Source organism: Melanerpes formicivorus, unplaced genomic scaffold, assembly GCF_026170545.1.
Source record: "Melanerpes formicivorus ecotype bairdi unplaced genomic scaffold, bMelFor1.0.p_v2 SCAF_33, whole genome shotgun sequence".
In the NCBI taxonomy this organism is placed as follows: Eukaryota; Metazoa; Chordata; class Aves; order Piciformes; family Picidae; genus Melanerpes; species Melanerpes formicivorus.
Window position 1 is genome coordinate 5,375,224 of NW_027142385.1, and position 23,201 is coordinate 5,398,424.

The 23,201-nt window shown below is 41.0% G+C and overlaps 1 protein-coding gene across 1 annotated transcript in view; it reads right to left on the reverse strand.

Annotated features, from left to right (window-relative positions):
* The window catches only part of RABGAP1 (RAB GTPase activating protein 1), a 72,412-nt gene extending 49,229 nt beyond the window's left edge, over positions 1-23,183 (reverse strand). The window contains exons 1-10 of the mRNA XM_068155793.1: positions 23,102-23,183; positions 16,133-16,334; positions 9,644-9,878; positions 9,189-9,393; positions 8,406-8,580; positions 7,905-8,062; positions 3,609-3,719; positions 2,471-2,537; positions 1,639-1,741; positions 288-457 (exon numbers count right to left, since the gene is read on the reverse strand). Coding sequence (XP_068011894.1) covers positions 288-457; positions 1,639-1,741; positions 2,471-2,537; positions 3,609-3,719; positions 7,905-8,062; positions 8,406-8,580; positions 9,189-9,393; positions 9,644-9,878; positions 16,133-16,282 — 1,374 coding nt within the window. The 5' untranslated portion in view covers positions 16,283-16,334; positions 23,102-23,183. The remainder of the gene's footprint in view (positions 1-287; positions 458-1,638; positions 1,742-2,470; positions 2,538-3,608; positions 3,720-7,904; positions 8,063-8,405; positions 8,581-9,188; positions 9,394-9,643; positions 9,879-16,132; positions 16,335-23,101) is intronic.
* Positions 23,184-23,201: the final 18 nt, after the last annotated feature.

The following is a 23,201-nucleotide window of genomic DNA, read 5'->3' on the forward strand; positions in this document are numbered from 1 at the left end:
ATCAAATCCCTCGGATTCAAGAGCAAAATGTTGAAATATCAATGTTATAGTAGCAAAGATTTTACCAATTCTAAGGATAAACAACCACAGTGAAATTCTGATCTGCCAGCAGGCACCAGTAACTATAATTCATTTCCAAAGCAATTGTATTTATTCCAGCATTATACCACAGACCTACCTCTTCAGTCTCAAGACAATATAATTGACCATACCATAGGTACATTTAAGCAACAACCTTGCCAAATCCCAAATCAACTGTAGGTTTTATTTACATTTTGAAGTGTTACCTGCTTCAATTTTAGGAAGAAGTTTTCAGTGGAGCTGCGTTTGCTGAAGGGCCAAAACAACCTCTCATTGGGTGAACAGACTCTGACTTTTGTCTCCAAAATGAATCGAACAGGTTCCTGAACCTCAGTAATCACCAAATCCACAGCAGTAGTCATGAACAATACTTTATCTGGAGAGGAGAAAAAAAACACAAAACAATGCAAGAGTATTCAAAGAAATATTTCAAGCAAAATATTCCATATTTTCCCAGTAACACAAAAGAACAAAAGAAACCTTTTGGCTGAATTCTTTTTTTCTCCCTAATTTATCATGTCTAAGCCCACAGCTCCAGAAATAAGGTGACAATGCACTATCCACGACAGAGTAAGGAAGCTTAAGCCTTGAAGCCAAGAAAATGATCTTGTTAAAGTGAACAAAAATTCTACTTTTTCCAAATCCACTGAAAGGTATCAAAAATCTTCATTAAATATCATGAGAAGTCTGTATACTTCACTCAATAGTGCAGATCTCTCACCATCATAATTCTGTTAGTTGTTTTTAGAAATTACTTTGACAATGCTTGTATTCCACAGTATTGAAGGCAGCATTGAAGACCATCTCAGCTGTGAGACTCAGAAAATTGAGTATACAGCATGATGCTCCAGAAGGAAGCAACAGGACTCAGTGATCTATGAGATCTTTTCTGGTATTAGATGATAAATTGTGTCCTTTAGGTAGGATGGCATTCAATCTAGCAACAGACTGTACCCAGCTGCACCCAGCAGTTGACTTCATGACTTGGCCCAGTCAATTCCCATTAACTTCCCCAACCTCTGACATAGAACTGTGACATCAGATTGAAAAGATGATAATTCAGATGACATCTTAAAAGAAGTAGTGACGGATGTGCTACAGGACTCAAGAGAGCGAGGCAGCATCAGCTATTTTCAGATTACAGTTGGGAGCACTTGTACAGGTACCCTTCTTTTCTAATTAAAACATGGATTCAGAGAATCTAACTGACCACAGAAACCAAGCAAAGAAGGAATCTGCAAGTCATTTAGTGCCATTCTCAAAGGGAGTCTTAAGGAGCTCTAATGGTGTGCAAAGCACACACCTCCTGTCCCCACACCTATGCAGCCTTCTACTGGGATAGTTATTCCTGGCAAAGAATTAATACTGAACACAAGAATTATATTGTAGCCTCCTGTTTTGGTTAGATTTTATGTAATGGTGGACATCCTACTTTCTGAGGATATTTCCCATACTATGAAAGTCTTTTGTGAGATTCACCTGAAAAGAGAATTGATCCTCATACCCACTATGCAAGGCATTTGCCCTGGCTGGGGTAACATCTAGCAAAGTTCATACCTTTTGGTGTTTCTTCATTTACAAACTGGAAGTGTGGAGATTTTTGATTCCAGCTCCCAGTGATCACGTATGATTTCCCATCAGAACTTTTACCCATGGACTCCTAGAAACAAGGTAAGTTTATGTAGTTTCATATAAATTCTGTAAATCTCTAGATTATTAAGTTTTAGCCCCATAAAACAACTATAGCACTGGCAGGAGAAGAGCAACCATCTGAAGTCCACATGACACAGTCCTCTAACAGAGATCATCTCTAAAGAGAAGAATAGAGATCCCATGCAGGGTTTGGGTTCATTACTACCTGGACCTTTTGGGCAGTCACTACTGTAACAAGCAGGTATTTCATAAATTCTAACAAGTTTGTTTTCACAAGACAGTTGTGAAGGCAAATGATCTCTATCATCGTTTTACAGATGGAAAAGTGAGTCATAAAAACGAAGCGCCCAGTAATCTCAGTGTTGTATTTAAGTCACTCATTTTTTACAGTGATAAGTATGCTATAAAACATTTGTAGTGTTCAGAGTACAGCTCTTTAATATTCAGAGCTTCCAACAATAAGGTTCTGTGTTTCTTATTTCAGGCCCCTGAGAACAGTCATGACTAACTGCTAAATTGGGCCACTCCCTTGACCAAGCATCAGGTCATGTTCCAACTGCAGCAGAGGCAGGGATTCAACCCAGCTGCCCAGAGCCTCCCCCTCAACAGCAGAAACTACAGCATCAAGCCCCATCAACAAACAGGCAGAACTGGCTCAATCTTTACTGTCTATCCCAAGATCATGCAAAATTGCAATGAAATTTATCACTGACTATTGCTAATGAAAGGTCCTTACCAAATCTAAAAGGTGCATGTCACCGCTCCGGACATCTTTCCCACGGCTAAGGAGAAGGCCAAAACATCTGCAAAGCCAGGCAAAAAAATTAAACTGCAAAAATTAGTTTGAGTCATAAAACAAACCATTAACATTCCTTATCTAAATAGTCGCTGTCATACATCACAAGCAGCCCGTGAATCCAATAACAAATGTCAACAAACCTTGACATTTGAAAGCAGCATCAAGCACAACAAGCAGAACCATGTCAAGTGGACATTAAAAATGGCAAGCAAGATTTCAGGAGCATATTTACAATATTATTTTACCCTGCCTAGAGGAGCCTGGAAAGTTGTTCAATTATCTGTGTTTGCAAGAGCAGTGTAGAACAGACACTGTTAACAAGAGTTCCCTATCCTGCACAACAACTTGGCCTGCACTCTTCTTCCCTGCCCTTTCCCCCCCCCCCCCCCCCATCCTTTGGAGACATGTTTGCATAGAATTCACCCTTTGGTACAGACAAGAATCAGGAAATTCCAGATGAAGTGCAAGGACCTGTCTTTTACAGTTTCATTTCACAAAGACTTTTGGCCCACACAGGTACACTCCACTTCAGTCTCTGGTTTCCCACAATGTTCTGGACTTCATTTCAGACTGTGCAGGCTGGCAGAAGCTACATCTTTTCTCTGTAGTATAAGCAGCACAAAACTCTTGACAGTAGTGAAAGATCTGAAGTCTGAGCTCTCCCCTTCCTGACACAGACACTTCAATGTTGTAGAATTCCAGACTTGGGCAGATTCAAAGAACACGTACAATATTGTTAGATGAGATGAAAGAAAAGCAAATTGAAGTAACTCAGTCACACTGATTATAGCCTCAGCATTTAAGACAAACTGGCCACTGAAATAAAAGCAGTATTTTTTTCACAGAGTTTGAAATGGGTACTTAGAGGCATGCAACGACTCATTCTACAGAAGATTTGTGCAAGTTGTGACTGCGCCTGTACTGTGCCCCTGCCATGCACATGTTGACCAAACCAATCTGATCTTCTGCACAACCCCACTCAAGAGAGGTGTGGCCTTAAGTCACACAGATGGAATGGTCATACAACTGGTCTGCTGCCTCAGAGGAAATAAAACAAAACATCAAACAGAATTACCTCTCAATAGCAAGTTCTTTATTAGTTGTCTGCTGGACGTAAATCACTATCTTCTTATCAATGCCTTGGCGGAGCTTAAAGCATTGCCTGTCCTTGTCTTTGGGAACCGCACTGTGAGTTACCAGGAAAGGAAAAAAAACCTCAGTGTCATTAATCTGCATGTATCAAACCCAGCATCAGACCCTTGGCGAAGCCAGCTTCTTACCCCAAATCACTCAAGACCTTTCTTCCTTGCAGACATCAATCAGTATGAATTACAGGAAAGAAGTGGGAAAGCAATCAGGTGACACAATTTTATTATCATTAGGTGAGAACCAAAGACAGCTTTCAAAATAAAAACTGTGGTTTTCTACTGTGGTTTAGTGTTGTGAGACTTCCAGCAGCACTTCAAGAAAGTTTCTAAATCTTGATTTTCCAGGTAACACCAAGTATTATCTGTTAAGCAGTTACTTCTAAGAAACAGTATTATCACTTTCTTTCACAAAGCAGATGACTGCTGAGGGGCACATCAAGTCAACAAGCCAAGAGACTGTACCAATTTTTAGATTATTTCCCTTATTTTTTCTCTAGAGAGCACCTTCTCCTAAATGCTGCAGAAAGAGAGGAGAGTGTGCTGTGGTAGAAAAACTTAAACTTACCCTTCCAATGCCAACACACACTAATGTTCTAGCATTAATATACTCTGCAGAGCAGCATAATTATACTAAATACTGGCCAAGTGAGACTGTTGGCTTTTGATTTTAAGTCAATCACATGTTAACTTTTCCCTTGGATGTAAAAATAATCCTTATTTTATTTCAGACTTTCAAACTATGCATTGTTACCCCAAGGAGCTGCAAAATGGACTGTAAAGTATTACCCAGAACTTAACACCTCCAGTCAAAACTGGATTTGTTTCCTGACAGCAGGTGCTTGCCCAAGCCAGGCAATGGCAGAGTGCCTCCAACTGTCAGCAGGAGTTTTGTCTCCAGGGCCAGGACAGTGGATTTATGTCCTTAGAGCCAGGACATGCCATCAGAGCTCATTTCCCCAGCAAGACAGAAATGCACTGCGAGTGACCCAGGCTGACAAGTGAAGGCAGATGAGCCAAGACGGGGTCAGGTGCATTATCAGCAACTGTATATGAGGAAAGTGCTCTCTCAACTTCCAGGTGAGTACGAGTCTGCACATGAAGGGTCACACAAAGATTAGTGTCAGACTGATAAAGCCTGCCATTTGAATTAAAACCTCTACTGTACACCCAAAGCAGGTAGGATTCTGCTTAGCTGGAGACAAAAGTCCATTTTTCTTCCTTGTGTAGATTATGCACTGTTAGAGCCAAATGGCCCCAGCACAAACCCAGACAGAAACTAAGGTGTCCAGACATGGTCACCCTCTCCTCCCCACCTTCCTGCAGAAAGCCAGGGTAACGTGGGAAGACGAACAAAGGGGACAGGACCATGCATGTCTGGTAAACAACCCTGTATCTGTGGTAAGGGTATGTGTTCTGGCCACAGCCTAGCAGAACCCCTTCCCATTGGGTAACTATGTGCTGGTTTCATACCCTATTGGTCCAATCAATCTTGGGCAAGATGTAGATATAGGCTGATTTCTAGTTGCCTGTGCCTTGCTTTGCCTTGCCTTTGGCCTTGCTCAAGCTTTGTGTTCTTGAACCCACTTGGACCTTGTCTGGCTTAAAACTGCCTCGAGTTGCATAGCCTCAAGTTGCCCAGTCCAGCACCACAGGAATACACACCACAAGCTACCAGAGGAACCACGAACTTAGGAGTCGGAACCAAGCCTGCTTCCCCTGGCGACCAGGATTTTGCTGTGCCTTAATTCACCCAGGACAAAGCAAGTGCCCATCGTGAGAAGCATCCTTAACAGCCCGCTGTCTGCTGAAGCAAGACCAGCATCAAAGACCACGTGGCATTCCTGCCGGCAACCTGCCGTGCCTGGCACATGAGAGCGCCCCAAAGCCTCTAATACACAGCAGCAGCACTCCCTACCTGGGTACAACCAGCTGTGAGTAATTAATTAACTGCCTCTTTGGCATAACCGTTCTTGTGGAGTCTCCCCGCACTGTGGTCGAGCACCATTTCACTCCTGGGGTATTCTCTTTCTGTTAGTTCCTCCCAGTTTGCATAAAATTGTTTAAGTTGTTGTAGTTGCCCAAATACTGTACATTCCCATGCAAAGAGATCTAACTGTACAGCAAACCTCTTGATACATTTTGGCAATTCTCATATTAATAAAGGTTACTAATATTTTTATTAATATAGCTGTATTGTTTATAATAAAGGAAAAATTCTATATCCCTTTTCCAACATGTACACAGCTTTTAAACAAATGCCCTGTACCATCCTGATTGCAACTGGTTTTGTGGCTGACAAGACCTTTAGAAACACCTACAAAGGTTGAGGCTTAGTCTACAGTCTACGCTGACAAGTTACTCAAGATAGCTAGGACTGAGACAGCAGCATGACTTCTGGACACCGTGTAAGCATCAAACACTAGTCTGGCTCACACTACCTGCACTGCTGTGCCTATGCTAACTTTGGTACCAAGCCAGTAAGACTGACCTTCACCCCGCATACTGCTGTGTGCCACAGCTGCGCTTCCATCTGCCCTGAACCCCAGGGCTGCTGCTGCATCCAAGCCCAAGAACAGTAAGTATCTTCCAGACTCAGGCCCTCAGATAAATTATTTTTCAGTTTCTTCTTTCATGAAGTCCTTTGGAGTGCTAAATAAATACTGGATTATTTAGTGGGATCTATTTATTTATTTAATAAATAAAAATTGAGCTGGATCTAAATCCATGAAGAGAAACATCTCTGAGGCTGTGGCTAGGAGCCAAGATGCTCACTAAGTCAGAGTATTTGGCAGACATGCTGTACTGAAATAGACAATTCAGCAATTACAGAACACTATAAATGGTGACATAAAACCTCTAAGGCCACTGTGTATAGGCCAAGCAGAAAAGACCTAACTTTGTAGCATGAACTAAAAAAAAGTCTTTTTAGAAACCATTAGACTTAACGTGAAAACAGCATAAACTGACAAAATGTGAAAAGCTGCTCGAATGCTCTCACCCTATACCACTGCTTGGTTCAGGGGAAAAAAAAAGAAGAAAAAATTTTGAGAACTCAGTCAGAAAACAGAATCAGGTAAGAAGAGTCTAAAACAAATCAGCTAAAACCAGAGTCCAGCTTTGTTCAGAAAGATTTTTGGTACTGATAAAGAAACAGTACTTTAGAGGATCAGTAAAAATGAGTATTTCAATAAAAGAGACCACAGGAAAACCAAAGAGAACTAATATTGATGATCTTTGATAATGAATTTGAATGTTGCCACCTTTTCTGTTTTAGCTCATGCAGAGATCAGTTCTAAAGAATCACAAGGAAATGGGTATAGATGAAGGATTTAATCTTTACATTCTTGAAGGGCATGATATAACTAGAAATTGCAGTCACCACGGGGAAAATAAGAAAGCTAAGCTTCCACTAGGATAAAAATAACATAGTATCTAGAGGCAAAGCCATTCAAGGATTTACCTTTCCTGGGCAGCACTGGAAGATCTGAGCTTGAACTACACAACTTCAGTAACTACCAAAGCACTATCATGTAGAGAGAGAAAAGTCCAGCATATATAATTTGTTCTACTACATTCTGCTCCCAAACTTCTCAAGAGAATTCTCTCTGATCAACGTATTTCCGAAAGATTAAACTCAATTTCTCCCATTCACGGAACAAATGCAAAGCTAATGAACAAAGTTAAAACACAAAGTGGGTTTTGGGTCCCTATGTATTTGAACCTTCTGTCTCCATGCAAACATATTTCCCATGACTGCAAGTAAACAACTATTTAAAGAAGGGCTTTAAATGACATTATTACAATAAATTCCAGACACCTGTTGATCTCAAATTCATGACTGTATGGTTCTGTGCTGACACTGAGTTGCACAGAGACCCAGATCTCTGCAGACAAAAACCCTATTATGGACAACTACACCTTTCTTTAGTTCTGGAATAGCAATGTGGGAACACGTCTGAGATCTTGATCATCAAGCTTTCAGCTCATGGAGCAGTAATAGCCCTGTGCCAGATATTAAATATGTCTTGTGGCAAACAGAATTGGCTGAACACTTCTCTGGAGAGTAACTTTGGGACCAGCAGAATTATTTAAAAAGTCATTTTTGTCTGGGATTAATTTGAAAACTTTCAAAAGGACTATTTAAAGGCCACTTCAGACTCGCATTCCCTACTCATTTTCTAATAGAACCAGAGGCTGAATGCACAGGAATGAAAGAACTATACCTGAAATAACCTTTCCCATCATCTTCTTTGATTTCCAGTGACACGGAGAAGGTGAAAATATCACTGTCTGGAGTCTGCGGGGTGGGAATGGCTGAGAGTGGAGTTTGTTTGGCAGAACGACGGAAGGCAGTGGCAAAGCTGTACAGTATTCGGCTCACCTGCATTTAGATGGCACCAAGGAAAGGTCAGAAAGCTACAGACACACAGAATGCAGCAGGTGAATCCTACCTGAATTGCCTCTAAAGATTAAGAGGAGAAGCAATTGTACAAACAGAATTCAGTTGTAGCATCGAATTAACTGTTTATTTCCACTTCTTAAAAGGACAGACTATTAAATGTGCATATTATTCTGTAATTGAGGCTTCAGTTCTTCCTTCGGGTAGAAAACAGCTGAAAGTGATGAATTACATTACTCCTACAGTGCCTGAAATGCTTCAGTTTCCTTTCTGTAATAACATTTACATGCACACAGTTATCACCTGGCAAAAAGATTCAACTTACAGCCTCTTGGATTTCACATCGGAAGACATGAATCCTGAAGAGTTCTGCATTGTAGTGGCTTTCAGTGAAAGCGAAGCAATCACTTTCAGGGGTTCCATCATGCCCTCGTACACAGAAAAGGATTTTGTAGATTGGATAATTCTCTATTTCTGTGTTTGTCTGAGGATCTAAAAGTCTGTTAAAAGAGAAAGAGAGGAATGAAACCCAAAGCTTGCACCTGTAGAAGAATTACTTCTGCCAAATATTAACTTGCAAACATTATCAATTTCATAGCTTGCACTTGACTGTCATTTACTGCAAAGCTTGACCAGAACAATTATATTTCAATGGAACTGTATAAAAATGTACAATGCAACAGACATTTCCACCAGTAATTTCTCCACAGATATCAGGGCTTAGCCTTCATAAAGCTACACTAAGATGCAGCAATGGGCAGCCTCATCCCTCGTAAGCCTCCTCTAATCAGCCATTTTCCAGCCCTACAAACTAAATACTTTCCAAGCCATTTCCAACATGTACACCAATAACCACTCTTACTATGGCTTTGGGGACACCTTGTGTCATCACAGTATTTTATGCTGACCCTTGGGAATAAGATGTCTTTGGTAAACAAATTCAAAGCATCACTTTTCATGAATGTCCTTAAAACCCACATTTACCAGTAAACAAGCCCCCAAGTTGCTCATGTCTCCTCCAAGGCAAACTGGTAGCTTGTTTTCTTTGCTAGAAATAATTAAGATTAAATTCACAGAGTCAGAGAATACACACGAGTGAGCACCATACCTCACTGTCCCTTCAGAGACATTAGGCACTGACAGAGTCACATCTAAAGAGATCTGGCACTGGCTTCGTAAGATGGACATCATTCTGAGGGCCTCCACTTCGCTCCGGGGAGCATTCACAGAGGCACAGCCTAAGTAGGTGAGCTTGCTAAACACCACACTGTCCTCATCTGTCATAGGTGTGAAAGGGCTCAAATCCTCACAGTCTGGAGCAAGACAAAAAGTTGAACATAACAAGTAAGACAAGGCCTAAGTCAATAATCAGAAATTAATTCATCACTAACTAAATGGCAAAAGCAACTAAGAAACACATTACAGTCAGGACAGGCCAAAATACAACAAGAAAACTGCCAGAAAGTGAGTTCCTGATGGCAGACAACACCTAAATTCTCCCTCCCTTCCCCACAAATGCTAGCTCACAAAATACCAGCAGGCATTCCCCATTTTTTTTCTAACCTCCCTGGGATGTTTTCACTGGCAAACTCATTTCTGGTTTCTGGAGTCCTGCCACCGACACTGGGTTAATGGTAGAGGATGCTGAAGCTTCAAGGACAACAGGTTCTTCCCCATCCCCATCGGTTCTAACATCTTCTCCATGGTCCCGATCACTTGACTGATCTTCCATGGGTGGGTCCATCAGCACGTCTTCAAGCTCCCTCCGCAGCTGCTGTTCGCTTCCATTCCCCACAATCTAAGAGCCACAAACAGAGTTGGGACACCAAAAAAAAGGCTGTTCAAATGGAAAAAAACAAAACCAAAACAAACACACCAACCCCTGGGCACAAGGTCATTGATATGGCTGCTTCTGCCAACCAAAGCAGCAGTTAACAAACAACCTAGTTACAATGGTAAACAGAAACTGCAATGTGCAAATGCTCATCGGGACAGATTATATCCTCCCTGCTTTAAAAAAATCTATAAGCTCAAAGCAGGAATTTTCTAGCACTGGAAAAAGAGAGAACATTACTTTCAAACTAGTCTTTAATCACCAACTACAAAGACTAGCTTATGACAGAACAAACTGACAGATGTCTGCAGTACAGTGGACTACAATGATTCTCAGACTGGTACCGGAAAGTGCCAAGTATAATTAAACATGCTATGTGGTTCATGGGTAAGATAGCAAAGTTTCACAGGAAGAGAAGAATCTGGAACAGGATTATGCCATCATGCTGAGGAGAAGAGGTAGTGCTGTTTATTTCCTAACACTCATCTACAGCCTGACTTTGTACTCATTGAAGTCAACATGAAAGCATGAAGCAACCTAAGTGGTGCGAAATTAGGTGCTAAGCTAGACAGAGAATAAAGGCATTAATTTCAGGAAACTCTTAGAAACTGTACGTAAGGAAACTCTTTGTCCATTCCTCTGCAATTAACAGGGAAGTGACTGATGCTTTACATAGTTCAGAAATTAAGCATGGAAATGGAATTTACAGAAGTATTTTACCAGATGGCAGACAGAGAAAGGTACTTGATTCCAGCACTTCCGTTGCTGCTGGTTAAACTCAACCCCATGAGCAGATATGCATTTCTATACCCTTACATCTCTGTAAGCTGACTGACTTCAGATACTACACACAAACTAATGAAATCCAACTTGCACAACTACTCCAAGTTCTTAAAAAGAGGGTAAATGAAATCTTTTTAATAAGATAATGTTTTTTAATCTGTAAAATATGACAGCAAAGAAAGGAAACATTTAGAGACAGGAGGAGGAATACAGAGTAGATAGAAATCTGCCCATAATGCAATCTCAGTGTTGGACCAAATCCAACCTGCCTCAAAACTCACATCTCATAGTAGAAAATGCAATTATCTTTAAAGAACCTGAAGCAATGGTCAAGGTTCTCACATTTTAACAGTAAATAAAATCAACCTGAAGTCCAGCTAAGCTTGTTGAAATAATACTGGAACAGATAACAGAACACCTTCATGCACGCATGGATTACCTTTGCAATAAATTAAGCATGCTCTAAACAAAACATCAGCTGTCACTTAAATATTTGTACGTGCACTTCCACCAGGCATGTCTCCGGAATAATCACAGTGAGATTAGAGGTTTCTCAGCCAAAGCAGAATTCTGACACATAGTCTTTTCCATCACACCCCTGAGAAAAACTTCTCAGTTCAGAAGGGAAATGAAGAAACATGTTTACTCAGTATCTTCTTTTCTGCACTCAGACCCACAATCTCCAAAGAATTATTTGTAACAGCAGCCTTTATCTATACTGCATTAAAGGAGTAAATGGCCTATCAGTTTCTGGTGAAAATAATTACTTAATTTGTAATAATATTAACAAAGGACAGAAACTTTTGACCTGGAATTACTCTAGAATAGAGCAGAACACAGTTACTTTAAGAGAAGTTTCAGATCCCTGTTCAGAAGTACGCAAAACACGAAATTCACAGGTAATGAATAAAACAGCAAGCACACAAGATCCTAGAGGCAGGAGGGAGATAAAAGTAATAACCTAGTGAATGTCTTGCTACAGAATTTCAACAACAAAATTAATCCATGAGATATTTATGCTCTTGAAAATCATGCTCAAAAGTTATATTTTAGTATTGATTAAAACACATTCATGTGCTATCTGGGATCACCTGCCATGAGTAGGACACAGCTGTACAGCCACAGAAGTATCCATAACATGCAACTAGGTAGAGGACTCCACAGACTTGCATTTACTTCACAATAATTTGAGTATTCCTTTGTATGGTTCATCATGGAACCAATGAAAAACACTGCAGAAGCACATGGTCATCAAAGGCATAATCCTCCTAAGTATCAAGTTGATTATTTAGGTCTTTGTAGGTATTTGTCAGAAAAATGATGATGATGGTAACAATGATGGAAGATGCACCATGTTTCTTTATTGCACACAGTTTATATGTTTTGCAACAAAATATAACAAATTACTTATAATGTCCTGCCAGCCCCCTTAAAGCCTGTATCTTGAAATAAACTAATGTAATTTCTGGTTTACAGGACCTGTTTTCACTGAAACCTGAACTTAAAACTCACTCTGGCAAGAACCAGCACCTCATATGCTCTTCCTCACAGTGATTTAACAGACTTCAGTTTGGATTTGGCATTTGGTGAGGAGTCCAGTGAGAATTAAATGTTGTAATGGCATTAGCATAAAATGTTCATGAAAAATGTTCCATTCCATCAAGACTACAAAGCCAAAAAGGTCTGAGTAGTGATCTACTCTATTTAGTAAAATACTCACAATCAATAACTTCTATCTAGATACCACCATATACAACATCATCTTGAAAACAAAAATTCCTAAAAATACTAGTGACAGGTAAAACAGCAGTGCAGGCTGTTTGTGGTGTGACAGGAAATAGGCAGCTAAAAGAGAAAAATGTGTCTTGCAAATATTCTACAACCTCATAGTCAAAATTTTCACTTAAAAGCTAATTTAAAAGAATCCCTGCAAGAAAGCCTTCCTCCTCAGCTCTGAAAGACACAGTAAATAGAATTTTGGATTGGAAGAACTCAGCTGTACTCACAGCCCAAACAGTCAGGTGCAATAAACCAGCTGCCCAAGAAATGAGGCCTAAAAGACAAATTAAAATTAACATCATGTCAACCAAAGTCTCTTATGCAACTGCACAAATTCACCACAGCGTGGGAACAGTGCACTTTAAGACATAAACCTGCTTGAAACTTTGCTGCAAACCAAAAAGCCAGTAAGAGGCAGCATGACAGAGCACAGCAGAACCAAAGCTGAGAGAAGAACAAGGTGTACCTAATAAATGCTTCAGGTAAGTGTGCTTGAGATAGAGAAAAGAAATAATTTACCCTAATGCTTTTTTTCTCCAGTTCTCACAAACCCAAAGCCAAGCTTCACTTAACCTTTGAGTAGGATGTAGTGTAATTCCTTTAGAGCAACACAAGGGATTTATTAGAACTGTAGTTTGTTCCCTTCTCCTGACACATGTACTGCTGTCCCCTGCTGTGAGAGGTCTCATTGTACCACATACTTCAAGAACTCCTGTTCTACAGTGTGCTCTAGAAGCAAAGCTTTTACAAATCTAGTTCAGCCCCACTGTCAGTGGGCAAAAGCAGACAGAGAAACATTAGAATGGATAGAAAATTGTATTTCTGGAAAACAATCCCTTTTTAAACTGAACCAAGTATTTCATCACAGAAAAAAACCCACATTTAAGAGTTCTAACCAACTGAAGAAAACAGGGTTCCTGATTGTACTTAGAAGTTCTAACCAAAATTAGAAGTATGCATTGATTCAATGCACAGCATTATGATTTAAAACTACAGCATGTCAACAAATCTGAAATGAGAGCCTTAGGTTTGATGTCCAAATTTCACATCCTATCACATGCAGCAAACACAAGACTAAACTTCTAGCACTATCCTCAGACTGCTCTCAGCAAATGAAAGATCCTCAAACTGCTTTTCTTAAAAAAAAAAACAAACCAAGACGCCTTCTCAAGTATGAACTTGAACTTCTTTTCTGCTTTTCTTAAGGAGCACATCAAAGCAAATGGGTTTTGACATCCTCAGACAAATTAACTTGGTTGTAAGTACCAAAGCAACTGCTTTTCCTGGAAAAACTCATTTGTTCTTCTAAAATACATAAAGAACTTCAGTTCTCATGTCATAATGTTACTATTCATTTTGCATATACTACTTAAATGCTTCTAGATATCATGGTGACAGTACCCTTAACATACCCCTCATAACCTTCACAACTCCACCTATGCATGCACACAATACAGTATAACTGGCTAATGAATGACTATTTTCAAGATTAAAAAATATATGAAAACCAAAGCCTTTCACTAGGTTACATTTCTTCTCTTGCAGATCACCACCAAAGATAAATTCTGTCCCCAAGAATAGGTAACAAATCTCATCATTTCCTTTTAAAAGTGTTTACCTCCTTAAGCAGAAAGAAGGTGGCTAACAGGCAGATCCCTGTATGGGGGAATTCAGACTGCACACTGACTGCTTATCTAAGGTGCAGATTTCCATTAATCACAGACTGCAGTCAATAACCAAACAGCACAGCTCTCGAACACCAGAACACTGAAAGGCACAAGGTGAATCACTTTGCTCAAGGATTGTGCTCTGTCTTGGCACCAAATGCATAAAGAAGCTTATCTTTAAGACCTGCAAAGCTTTGTGGCATTCAGTGCCAAATCAGGGAACAGCATAACTTTATTTTACAGCTGTTGATGATCAAGAGCCAGAAGCATTAATGTAACTTTATTTTAGAGCTGTTGATGATCAGGACCCAGAAGCACTAATGCTCTCCTTTCTCAAAGAAACAGCATATCTGCAGCCAGCATTTTAAAAACCACCTTGGTAGCAAACACATGAGGAAAATTTAAGCAGTAAGTTTCTGGAGGCAGTCTGAAATCGATTAAGAATATTCTCTGAAATACTCACAAGTTTATGAAGATGACTTTATACACAAGTCTCTTCCAATTTCTTTCACACTGCAAGACAATCATTAGACCAGCAATACAGATAGCTCCAACATGGAGCAAGAAGCACTGCAGACTGGTATTTCATGTTTCCAAATTTTCATTGGGAAAACCAGGATGGAATGGAAAAATCTGATTGACTGTCTCTGTCTCCTGAGGTCTCAAATAACACAACACAACTTTGGGAGCTAATTACATGCACTGCCACATATGCATTCTCAAGGTAAGCATCACTGTGGAGACTAATCTGAATTCTGAAGTATTTACAGCTGCTGGAATTTGCAGCATCTAGAAAAACAAGCAAGAGGCTTCAGAAATCACCAGGCAAATTGTTCAAGAAAACATCATTTTTAAAGACTACCCTAAGATGTAAAGTGGCAATCTTCTGCAACAGCAATAAAACAGAAGTGAACATTTTTTGCCAGATTAAGCAAAAGCAAGACCCTGAGACTCTTAACTAACAGAATTAGCTTGAAGTCCTATGTAAAAGAAAATAGCCATTTATAAAAGTGTGTCTTGTCCAGGACTCAAAGGAAGGCAAGAAAAACAGACAGAGCAGTTGGGAAGTAAAGGCAAGAAGAGCAAAGGCATCAAGAAATGTTCAATAAAGTTTCTGGTACAACTGTTGCAAAGGAAAAGAGGAACATCCATTCCAACAGGCAGACCACCTTTAAAGACATTATTTTGAAGACAAAGATGTGCCTGTAGACATCAGTCTCTTGCAGTGGTGGATTATCTCTTTCCATGTCCCACAAAGAACATACTAACTTCACTCACTCTGGGAAAGAGTTGGTTTTCAACACATGGAAATGACAGAATTTGGAGTGATTGCCTTACTTGTGACACTTTGCTTAAAGACTGCTGAAACACAAATTGAGATGAAAGATTATCTTGAAGTAGCCAACAAGCTCCCCCCACCAGCCCCCTCCAAAAAAAGAAGGAAGAAGAGTGAGAAGGGTCCCTTTTAGAACAGCACTTCAAAAAAGTGAGAAGATGTCACTGCCCTTCCAATTCACACAAGCCTACCACTTAGGCTTGTATTCTCAGATTCATGCCAGGTTGTTAGTTACAACTACACTTCAACATTTCTTAAAGAGAACATTTCACATTGGGGAAAACTTTAATATATGTCTGAATTAAAGGATATGGTCAAATCAAGTGTATGTTAACAGGGGTTTCTATCTGACAGCTGTGATAGAATCACAGCTCCAAGTTCATGACAGTCAGACTGTTTCATCCTAAGTACTTCCTGAAGGATTCTGAAAAGTGGGAAAAAAACCCACAAGTAGTGATGGAGAGTGCTCTTACTCAAAACCTAATGTAACCTCTGACATCAGCAACAGCAATGCAGAAATAAGTGGCAAAATTGATTCTTCTTTAGTTCTCCCTTCTGTCAAGTTTTCCACAATAAAGAAGTCCCTCTTTAAGCTATCTATGGTTAGTTTGATTTAGAAGAACAGGGAACAAACTCAGGTTATTGATTCTTACCTTCAGTCCTGTTTTTTCATCATCACTACCATTATTTGTAGATGGTGTTTCATCCCCTTGCCTGGAAACCAAGACAAAATCTTCACTGTTAAGAGTGGATACCGAGTCTGAGGAGACACTGATTTTTCCAACAGAAGCCTTGTCATCCATGACTTAAAAAGGAAGTTCGATTCATGAATGAGATTAAATATGTTATAAACTCCTGAAAAACAAAAATCATAAAAATACTTATATAAAACTTCATGCTAAAATGCTCAAACCTTTCTTTTCAGAAACCTGCTGACTAGTTATAAAAAGTAACGCATCTGACAGCAAAACCAAGTTACAACTCTTCTGTCAGTGTAACTCATGGTCCTGCTTTGATTTTGCTAAGAAGCACACTATGATTAGAGCACTGGTTTCCATAGCTCACAAAAGGGAAGGGAATAAATCACTTGCAGTATTTCTTGATCATACCAGGCACCATTTTCTACACACAGCACAGAACAGGCTGGGACATACACTATGCCTGCTGACAAAGGGCTCATAGTAAGGCCAGACCTGTAAAGTTCATTTACTTTCCTCAGATAATCTACCTTCACCTACATTCACACAAAAATTACCTCTGGAGCAATCAGAAGTCACTGTATGCTCCAGTCATGTTCTGTTCCTCCAAAACAGAAGTTAGATCTACCTCTTGCTATCTTGTGTTAAGGACACTCCAAAACCTTGGGACATACATTATGAATCTATGCTAAATCTTCTGTACTCACAAGGAACAATAAAAGACTTCCAAGAAGCAGGAAGAACAGTGTAGGCTGGTTCAGTACTGGGAATCTGAGCCAACAGAGGATTTTACAAAGCTGGAACTGGCACTGAGAGGCATTTGAAAAAAGGAACAAAAGGTGAAGTTCAGCTGCACACCTTGAACTCTACACTACAGATTCTCAGAATCCATCGCTCTAAACAGACTGCTGTGATAAAAATGGGTGATTAAATTTCCCAGAAACCCAAATATACCCTTATCACAATGCCTCAGGTCTTTATATACTCCCAAGCATGACCAAACCCATGTGCTTTTTCAGTCTCAAGTTCTGCTTTCCATTTGGTGGAACACTGTCCCAACCTAGCTTCCAACAGAGAAGCCAACAACGGAGAAACCTGGCATGTCCACAAGCACAGCTCATCACATTCCTCACTGAACCAAGAACAATGCACCAAAAATAGCAAAGCCAGCTTTTATTTCTATCAATAACCCCTCTCTCCACAGCCACCACCATGACATGAAATCTGCCAGGAGGACAACAATTCTTTTTTTTGTTGCTCCTCTGAGTTATTTTTAACCTGATTACTTTACCAATCAAGAAGTTTCACGGTCCTGAAACTTGTTTCACTGGACAACTGAAGCAATGCATAAAGGGAACAACAGATGTGGGCTGTTCATGAATAACAGCATACCTATGATTATTTAGTTTCATTTCCAAAAGCATGTAAGGTATTTAGAGATCTTTTTCAAAACCAGTTTAAGACCTACTGACAGTGAGAGTTATTGGCTGCAAAATGTAGGTATTTTGGAAGTTCTACTGTAAGTGTCTCTCTGGTACTACTCACATCTATCATAAAGGCAGGGCAGAGTTCTCATTTTTAAAGAATTTGCTTTTGTTTAAAGAATTCCCTGTTGCACCATTTAGATGACAGAGATCATTTGAAAATAACTAATCAAATACATTGAAACACAGAATAAAAATAAGCTTCAAACACTTAATATCCCTCTAGCTTTACTTCTTTTACTCAAACAGTGCAAACTCATCTGCCACTGTAAGATAGTATGAGTAGAAGAGTGGGCTTTGATCACAAGCCTCTGTAAAGATCATCTAGGCAAGGATCAATTTAGCAATTTATTTTGGTATAGAGCATCTGTCTTGAAGTGTTAATTTCACCTGTTTCCAAAGTCTTTCAATCTGACACCTTCCACCAAGATTAACTTCAATCTGAGACAATGTATGCTGTGCTTTTGCTTACTCCTACAAGCAGACACAGCACTTGATCCCAGAGCACAGCTGGCTTACCCTAACCCCTGCAGCAATTTCACAATAAAAATTGCAACAGAAGGTCCCAATTAGCACAACTTTCCCAACCTTACATCGAGCAAAAGTCTTACTGAAATTGCACAAGATAAGAGAGCACAGGAAAGGGGACAATGTAGATGACTGCAAGAAGCTTTTGTTTACTAGTGATGTACAGTGAGGCTCAATTACCCAACCACACTGGAGTCTGCCAGATTAATGCTCAAATAGTTGAGGTGCAGAAGCACAGTCTTAAAATACTAAAAATGCTTAAGTCTTGCCTGAAATTAACCAAAATTTCCATATCCCCATACTTCCTTTTGCATGCATTTTATGTCCTCTGTTCCCTGCTATCACTTTGTTCCATTCAAATTGCCTGAGGGACCATTTTACCCCAATCAGAAAATTTACTCAACAACAGAAAGTCTACGAGCTCATTAAAATATGGACCAGCCAAGAAAGGCACACATCAAAGACCAGCAGAGCAATTAAGTGTGGCAGGCTTATGATTCCTCTGGAATCAAAAAGCAAGAACACACCACAGCAGCGACAGAGCTCTTTAGTAATACCTGCGACTTCTCTACACACTGAAGCTTTCTTTTTCATAGTTAAGAGAAACAACCCCAGCCAAATGCAGATCTCAACTTTTTCTCGGAAGAAGTCAACATCTCATCCCTCACAAGGAAGGAGACTTCGGTTTGTTTCAACATAAATAAAATAGGAGCTTTTGAATTCAGCAGTTTAGTTCCTGACACAAAATTACTCCACAATAACACAGAAGTTGCCTGAAGGTGTCTTTACACCTCTACAGGAGACAGAGTGTCTAGGTAAAATGCATACTAAGAGGCAAATTTCTAACAACTTCTTTGCTCACCTGTGTAATTACATGGGCATCCTGGCCTCTCCTCACACAAAAGACTACTAGAAAAAGCTGCAAAGTAAGTCAACACAGCTGGTCCTTGGGTCACTGCTGTTTTATTTGATTTTCTAATTCTCAGTGCAATTTACCTTCACTGCTGTTGCTATACAATGCTACAATGAGAGTCCAAGAATCATACTATCTTTTAAAAACTAAACAATAGCAACCCATCTTACTCTTTCTATTCAAGATAACATGTGAAGAACAGCAAAGACACCACTCCCTACGCTAAAATCTCAAACAACTGGAAGGCAAACCTATCACAGTTCAAGATCAGCTACTCAGATGTATAAAATATTTATACCCTTTACTTTCCTATCCTTTCTCATGTATTTGGCACCTGACCTGCAATGTGTGATAAAAATTGTCCTTGTAAGTACTGCCAGAATGAATTTCAAAGAGCTTAAAGCAAACAGTACATATAAAAAAAACGAAGCCCAGAAAACCTTCCATTTTGCACTACTGTATGAGACTGAGGCTTGAATACCACCTTGAGTCGTGTGACACGGGAAGCAAGGCACTCCTAACTATGGCTGGTCTCACTCTGTTTCCAAGGAGTGCCCATTTTCCAGTCTTTAGAACACCCACACCCACACAAAAAGCCAGGGGGTGAGCAGAAAAAAAATCACAGTTTTGGCAGAGAACTTCCTGGACTATTTAAACCAGCAGCACTCTTCGAGTCAACAGCAGATTTAGTACCATTATCATGGAATTTGGAGGGAAATACCACATAGACTACACTTAAGTGTCAGGGTTTCAGAGCAATAAAGAGAATAAGCATGACAATAGCATGCAAACTAGAGAGAACAAGAGACTTTTTTCACCCCATTCAGATCTTCCTCAGCTTTTGTACTTCAGCTGCAGTTCCTATAGTGACTCCACAAAGTTAAGTATATCTGATGAAGAATGCAGCAGAAACAGAAGAACAATGCAGTAATATTAACTAAATAAAGAACAGTGCGATTCAAGAACCTGCCTTGAAGAGCAAAATCAGAAAACCTGGGTGTTCAAAATACATTTAAATCCTCTATCCCTTAAAATATAAAACACTAATTATAACGTTTAAAAAACATGGAAAACTAGGAAGTAGCTTGCAGCCAAGACACTGAGACGACTGATTCAATACAAACCAATTCACTGAAAATAATGTATTTTTTGTTTTTATTTGTCTGGCTTTATGCATGGCTTAATAATCTCCAGCACAGTTCAAGTTAAACACAGTTCTACTTTCATAGTTATCATCATTAGCATCTTAGTGTGGGTGACAAGTGGAATTTGCAGCAGAGTTCAGAAGTTTTACAATGCAGTTCATAATGCTGTGCTATGGCAAGAGAGACAGCATTCATTAGGACTCTCAGCTCCTTACAGTCATGACATCTGTGACAATTTTATCTTCACAATTCAGTGTATACTTATTTTGTACAAACACACAGAGTGTCCTGAAAAAAGACGACCAACCAGCGTCTGGGAAATGCAACAGCACGATTCTGTCACTACAGGCATGTGCCAGGTGTCTCAGTCTGACCAGTGTAAGAAATACAAGAGCAAAAGTGATGTCACACTGACAGACAGGGAGGAAAGAAGCTGTGGTTTGGCTTTTTTCTGAGCACACACACATTGCCTCTACTTTAGTGCAGCTGTAGGAAAAACAAACAAAGAAACATGCAGGAAAGATCAGTCACCAGCAACCTCCCCCTTTTTGCTTATCACGTGGTTAGTCTGCATAACTGTATATTTGATCTTTACTCACATTCCCTGGGCAACACACGCTCTCAAAGGCAACATGAACTATTTTGCACTCAAAATTAAGCAAGAAAGCCAGTGGAATACTGCATGCAAAAATTGACTGAAGATAACTAATGCGGGTAATTAATAGAAAATGGTAAATATGACACTAACATTTCTGTTCATTTTAAAAGACACCGACAGCCACAGATGTTCCCGCTAACCAAGAGCCAGGCAAGAAAAAGATGACATTATTTGGAGATAATGCTGCCTCGAATTTCACCTCCACTTCTCAAGAGTGGAGAAGTGCAGATCTCAGGCTGCTGAGTGAATCACTAGATGTTGTATGCAAAATCGGGACTCAGACAAAACGTAAAAGCTACACTAATGCAACTTCTGTTAACAATCATTAACAGTTATTGCCAACATAATGTTGCTTTTAATCTTATTTTGAACTATCTGCTTAGAGGGCAAAGCTCTAATTTTAAGATCTTGCAATAAGCAAATTCCCCAACCCCTGAACAGTGTGGCAGGTCCTGGGAAACCATGGTTTATAAAAGAAATGCTGACACTGCCTTAGCCAGCCCATCACAAGAATGTTACTGGAATGAATTAACTCTGAAAAGCTGGTTCAGCCACGCTCCGCAGCTGATGCTCCATCAGCACCGCATACACACACAGGGGAGCAGAACATCCAGGACACACCACAGGCTGGAGACTGGGACAGAAGCAGCGCAGCCAAAGGCTAAGCAAACTCTGAACATGATGCTCTACAGACTTCTGGAGTTCCTCCCTTATTAGAATTCAAACAGCAACAGTGAGTTATCCTTACCAGACAGACAGCACTTTAAAAACATGCTGTGAAAGCAACTGAGAACAGAAACATTACATTCGGTGCATGCTACTAAAAGCTGCGTGCACTTGGATTTGGAGAAGAGGAAACGCCTATGTCAAGCTCCATTTGCTAATTTGTTTACTGTGTACACAAAAATAAGTTTGCTCAGGCCCTTGACCTTTTAATGCTAAATAGAGACCTGTAAAAAGAATACGGTGTTTCTATGATTTAACAAGCAATGGGGAAGGCTGTGCAGCTACCCATTTTCTAATACAGTAGCCGAAAGTCTCACAAATCACATCAAGCAGTGCTTTAATAAACCTTTTAAGTAAAATAAAATTTGGAATATAGATCAAGCCTGTCCACGTAACAATACAGGTACGCAGTACCTGCTCTCCACTTCGTATTTAAGAAACAAACATGATCTTTTCCCTCTCCAAAATTCCATTTTTCCTCCACCTCTCCACCGAAATACCTCGAACAGGCAAAACTACACAGATGAAAATCACAGCCAATTCCTACTAGTTCGATTTCCAGTTAATCTTCGGTGATGCATAGTTTTAAACCAACTTAGCACAGTCCGCTCACCCCTAATTTTCAGCACTAATGGACACAATCAGCCATTAAAAACTATCTTCTGGAGACGTTTTAAGTGAAACAAACGTGCCCTTGCCAACGGGACGGAGGAAAAAAAAACGAGCAAAACACTGAGGTTACAATACGTAAACCAAATAAAGATGTCTGGACGCAATGAAAGGCCACATTTTAGGATCCACTAGGAAGCAACAGGCAACAACCGACACAGCCGGGCTACAGAGAGGGAAAGCAGGCGCCTGGCCGGTAAATGGACGTCATTCCGGCACAGACCGGCCCCGCCGCGGGGGTGAAACGCGGGGGCTCCGGTACGCACGCAGAAGGGTCCTGGGAACACTAATGGGCTTCCAGGATGGGAAGGCTTGAGGAAAGAGACGGGTCGCCGATGTCCCCCCACCCGGAGCCAATGGAGCTGGCGAGAAAGGCCCAGATCGGTACCCCCTGCCTGTCCCGGGTCACGGCCCGGCGACCCCGCAGCACCCGGCCCTGTGCGACCTGGGGCGGCCTCATGGCCCTGTTCCAGCCGCCCCTGCTGCTGGCCGGCTCCGCACCGAGGCCGCGCGGCCCCCGGTAGGCGGAGGGGACGAGAGGACACGAAGAGGGACACACGACCCGGAGGTAGGGGAAGAACGCGCCGGTAAGAGGCGCAGGAGGAGCCCCGATTCCCGCACGCCTCTCGCCAGGCAGGGGCGAGGAACGGCGGTGAAGTCCCGCAGCCGGGGCAGGACAGCACCCGCACGCACCTGGCCGGGGCCGCCGGGCAGGGACAGGGGCAGCGACGGGAGAGGAACGGCCCGAGGGCGGAGGGACGGGGCGGACGAGACCCCGCCGGCAGCGCGAGCCTCACCTACCCCGGCCGCTGATGCCGCCGCCGCCGCCTCCCGGTGCCGGGCCTGGGCCGCCGCTGCCGCCCACCACGTGACCGCACGGAGGGGGAGGGCGTCCCGCCAG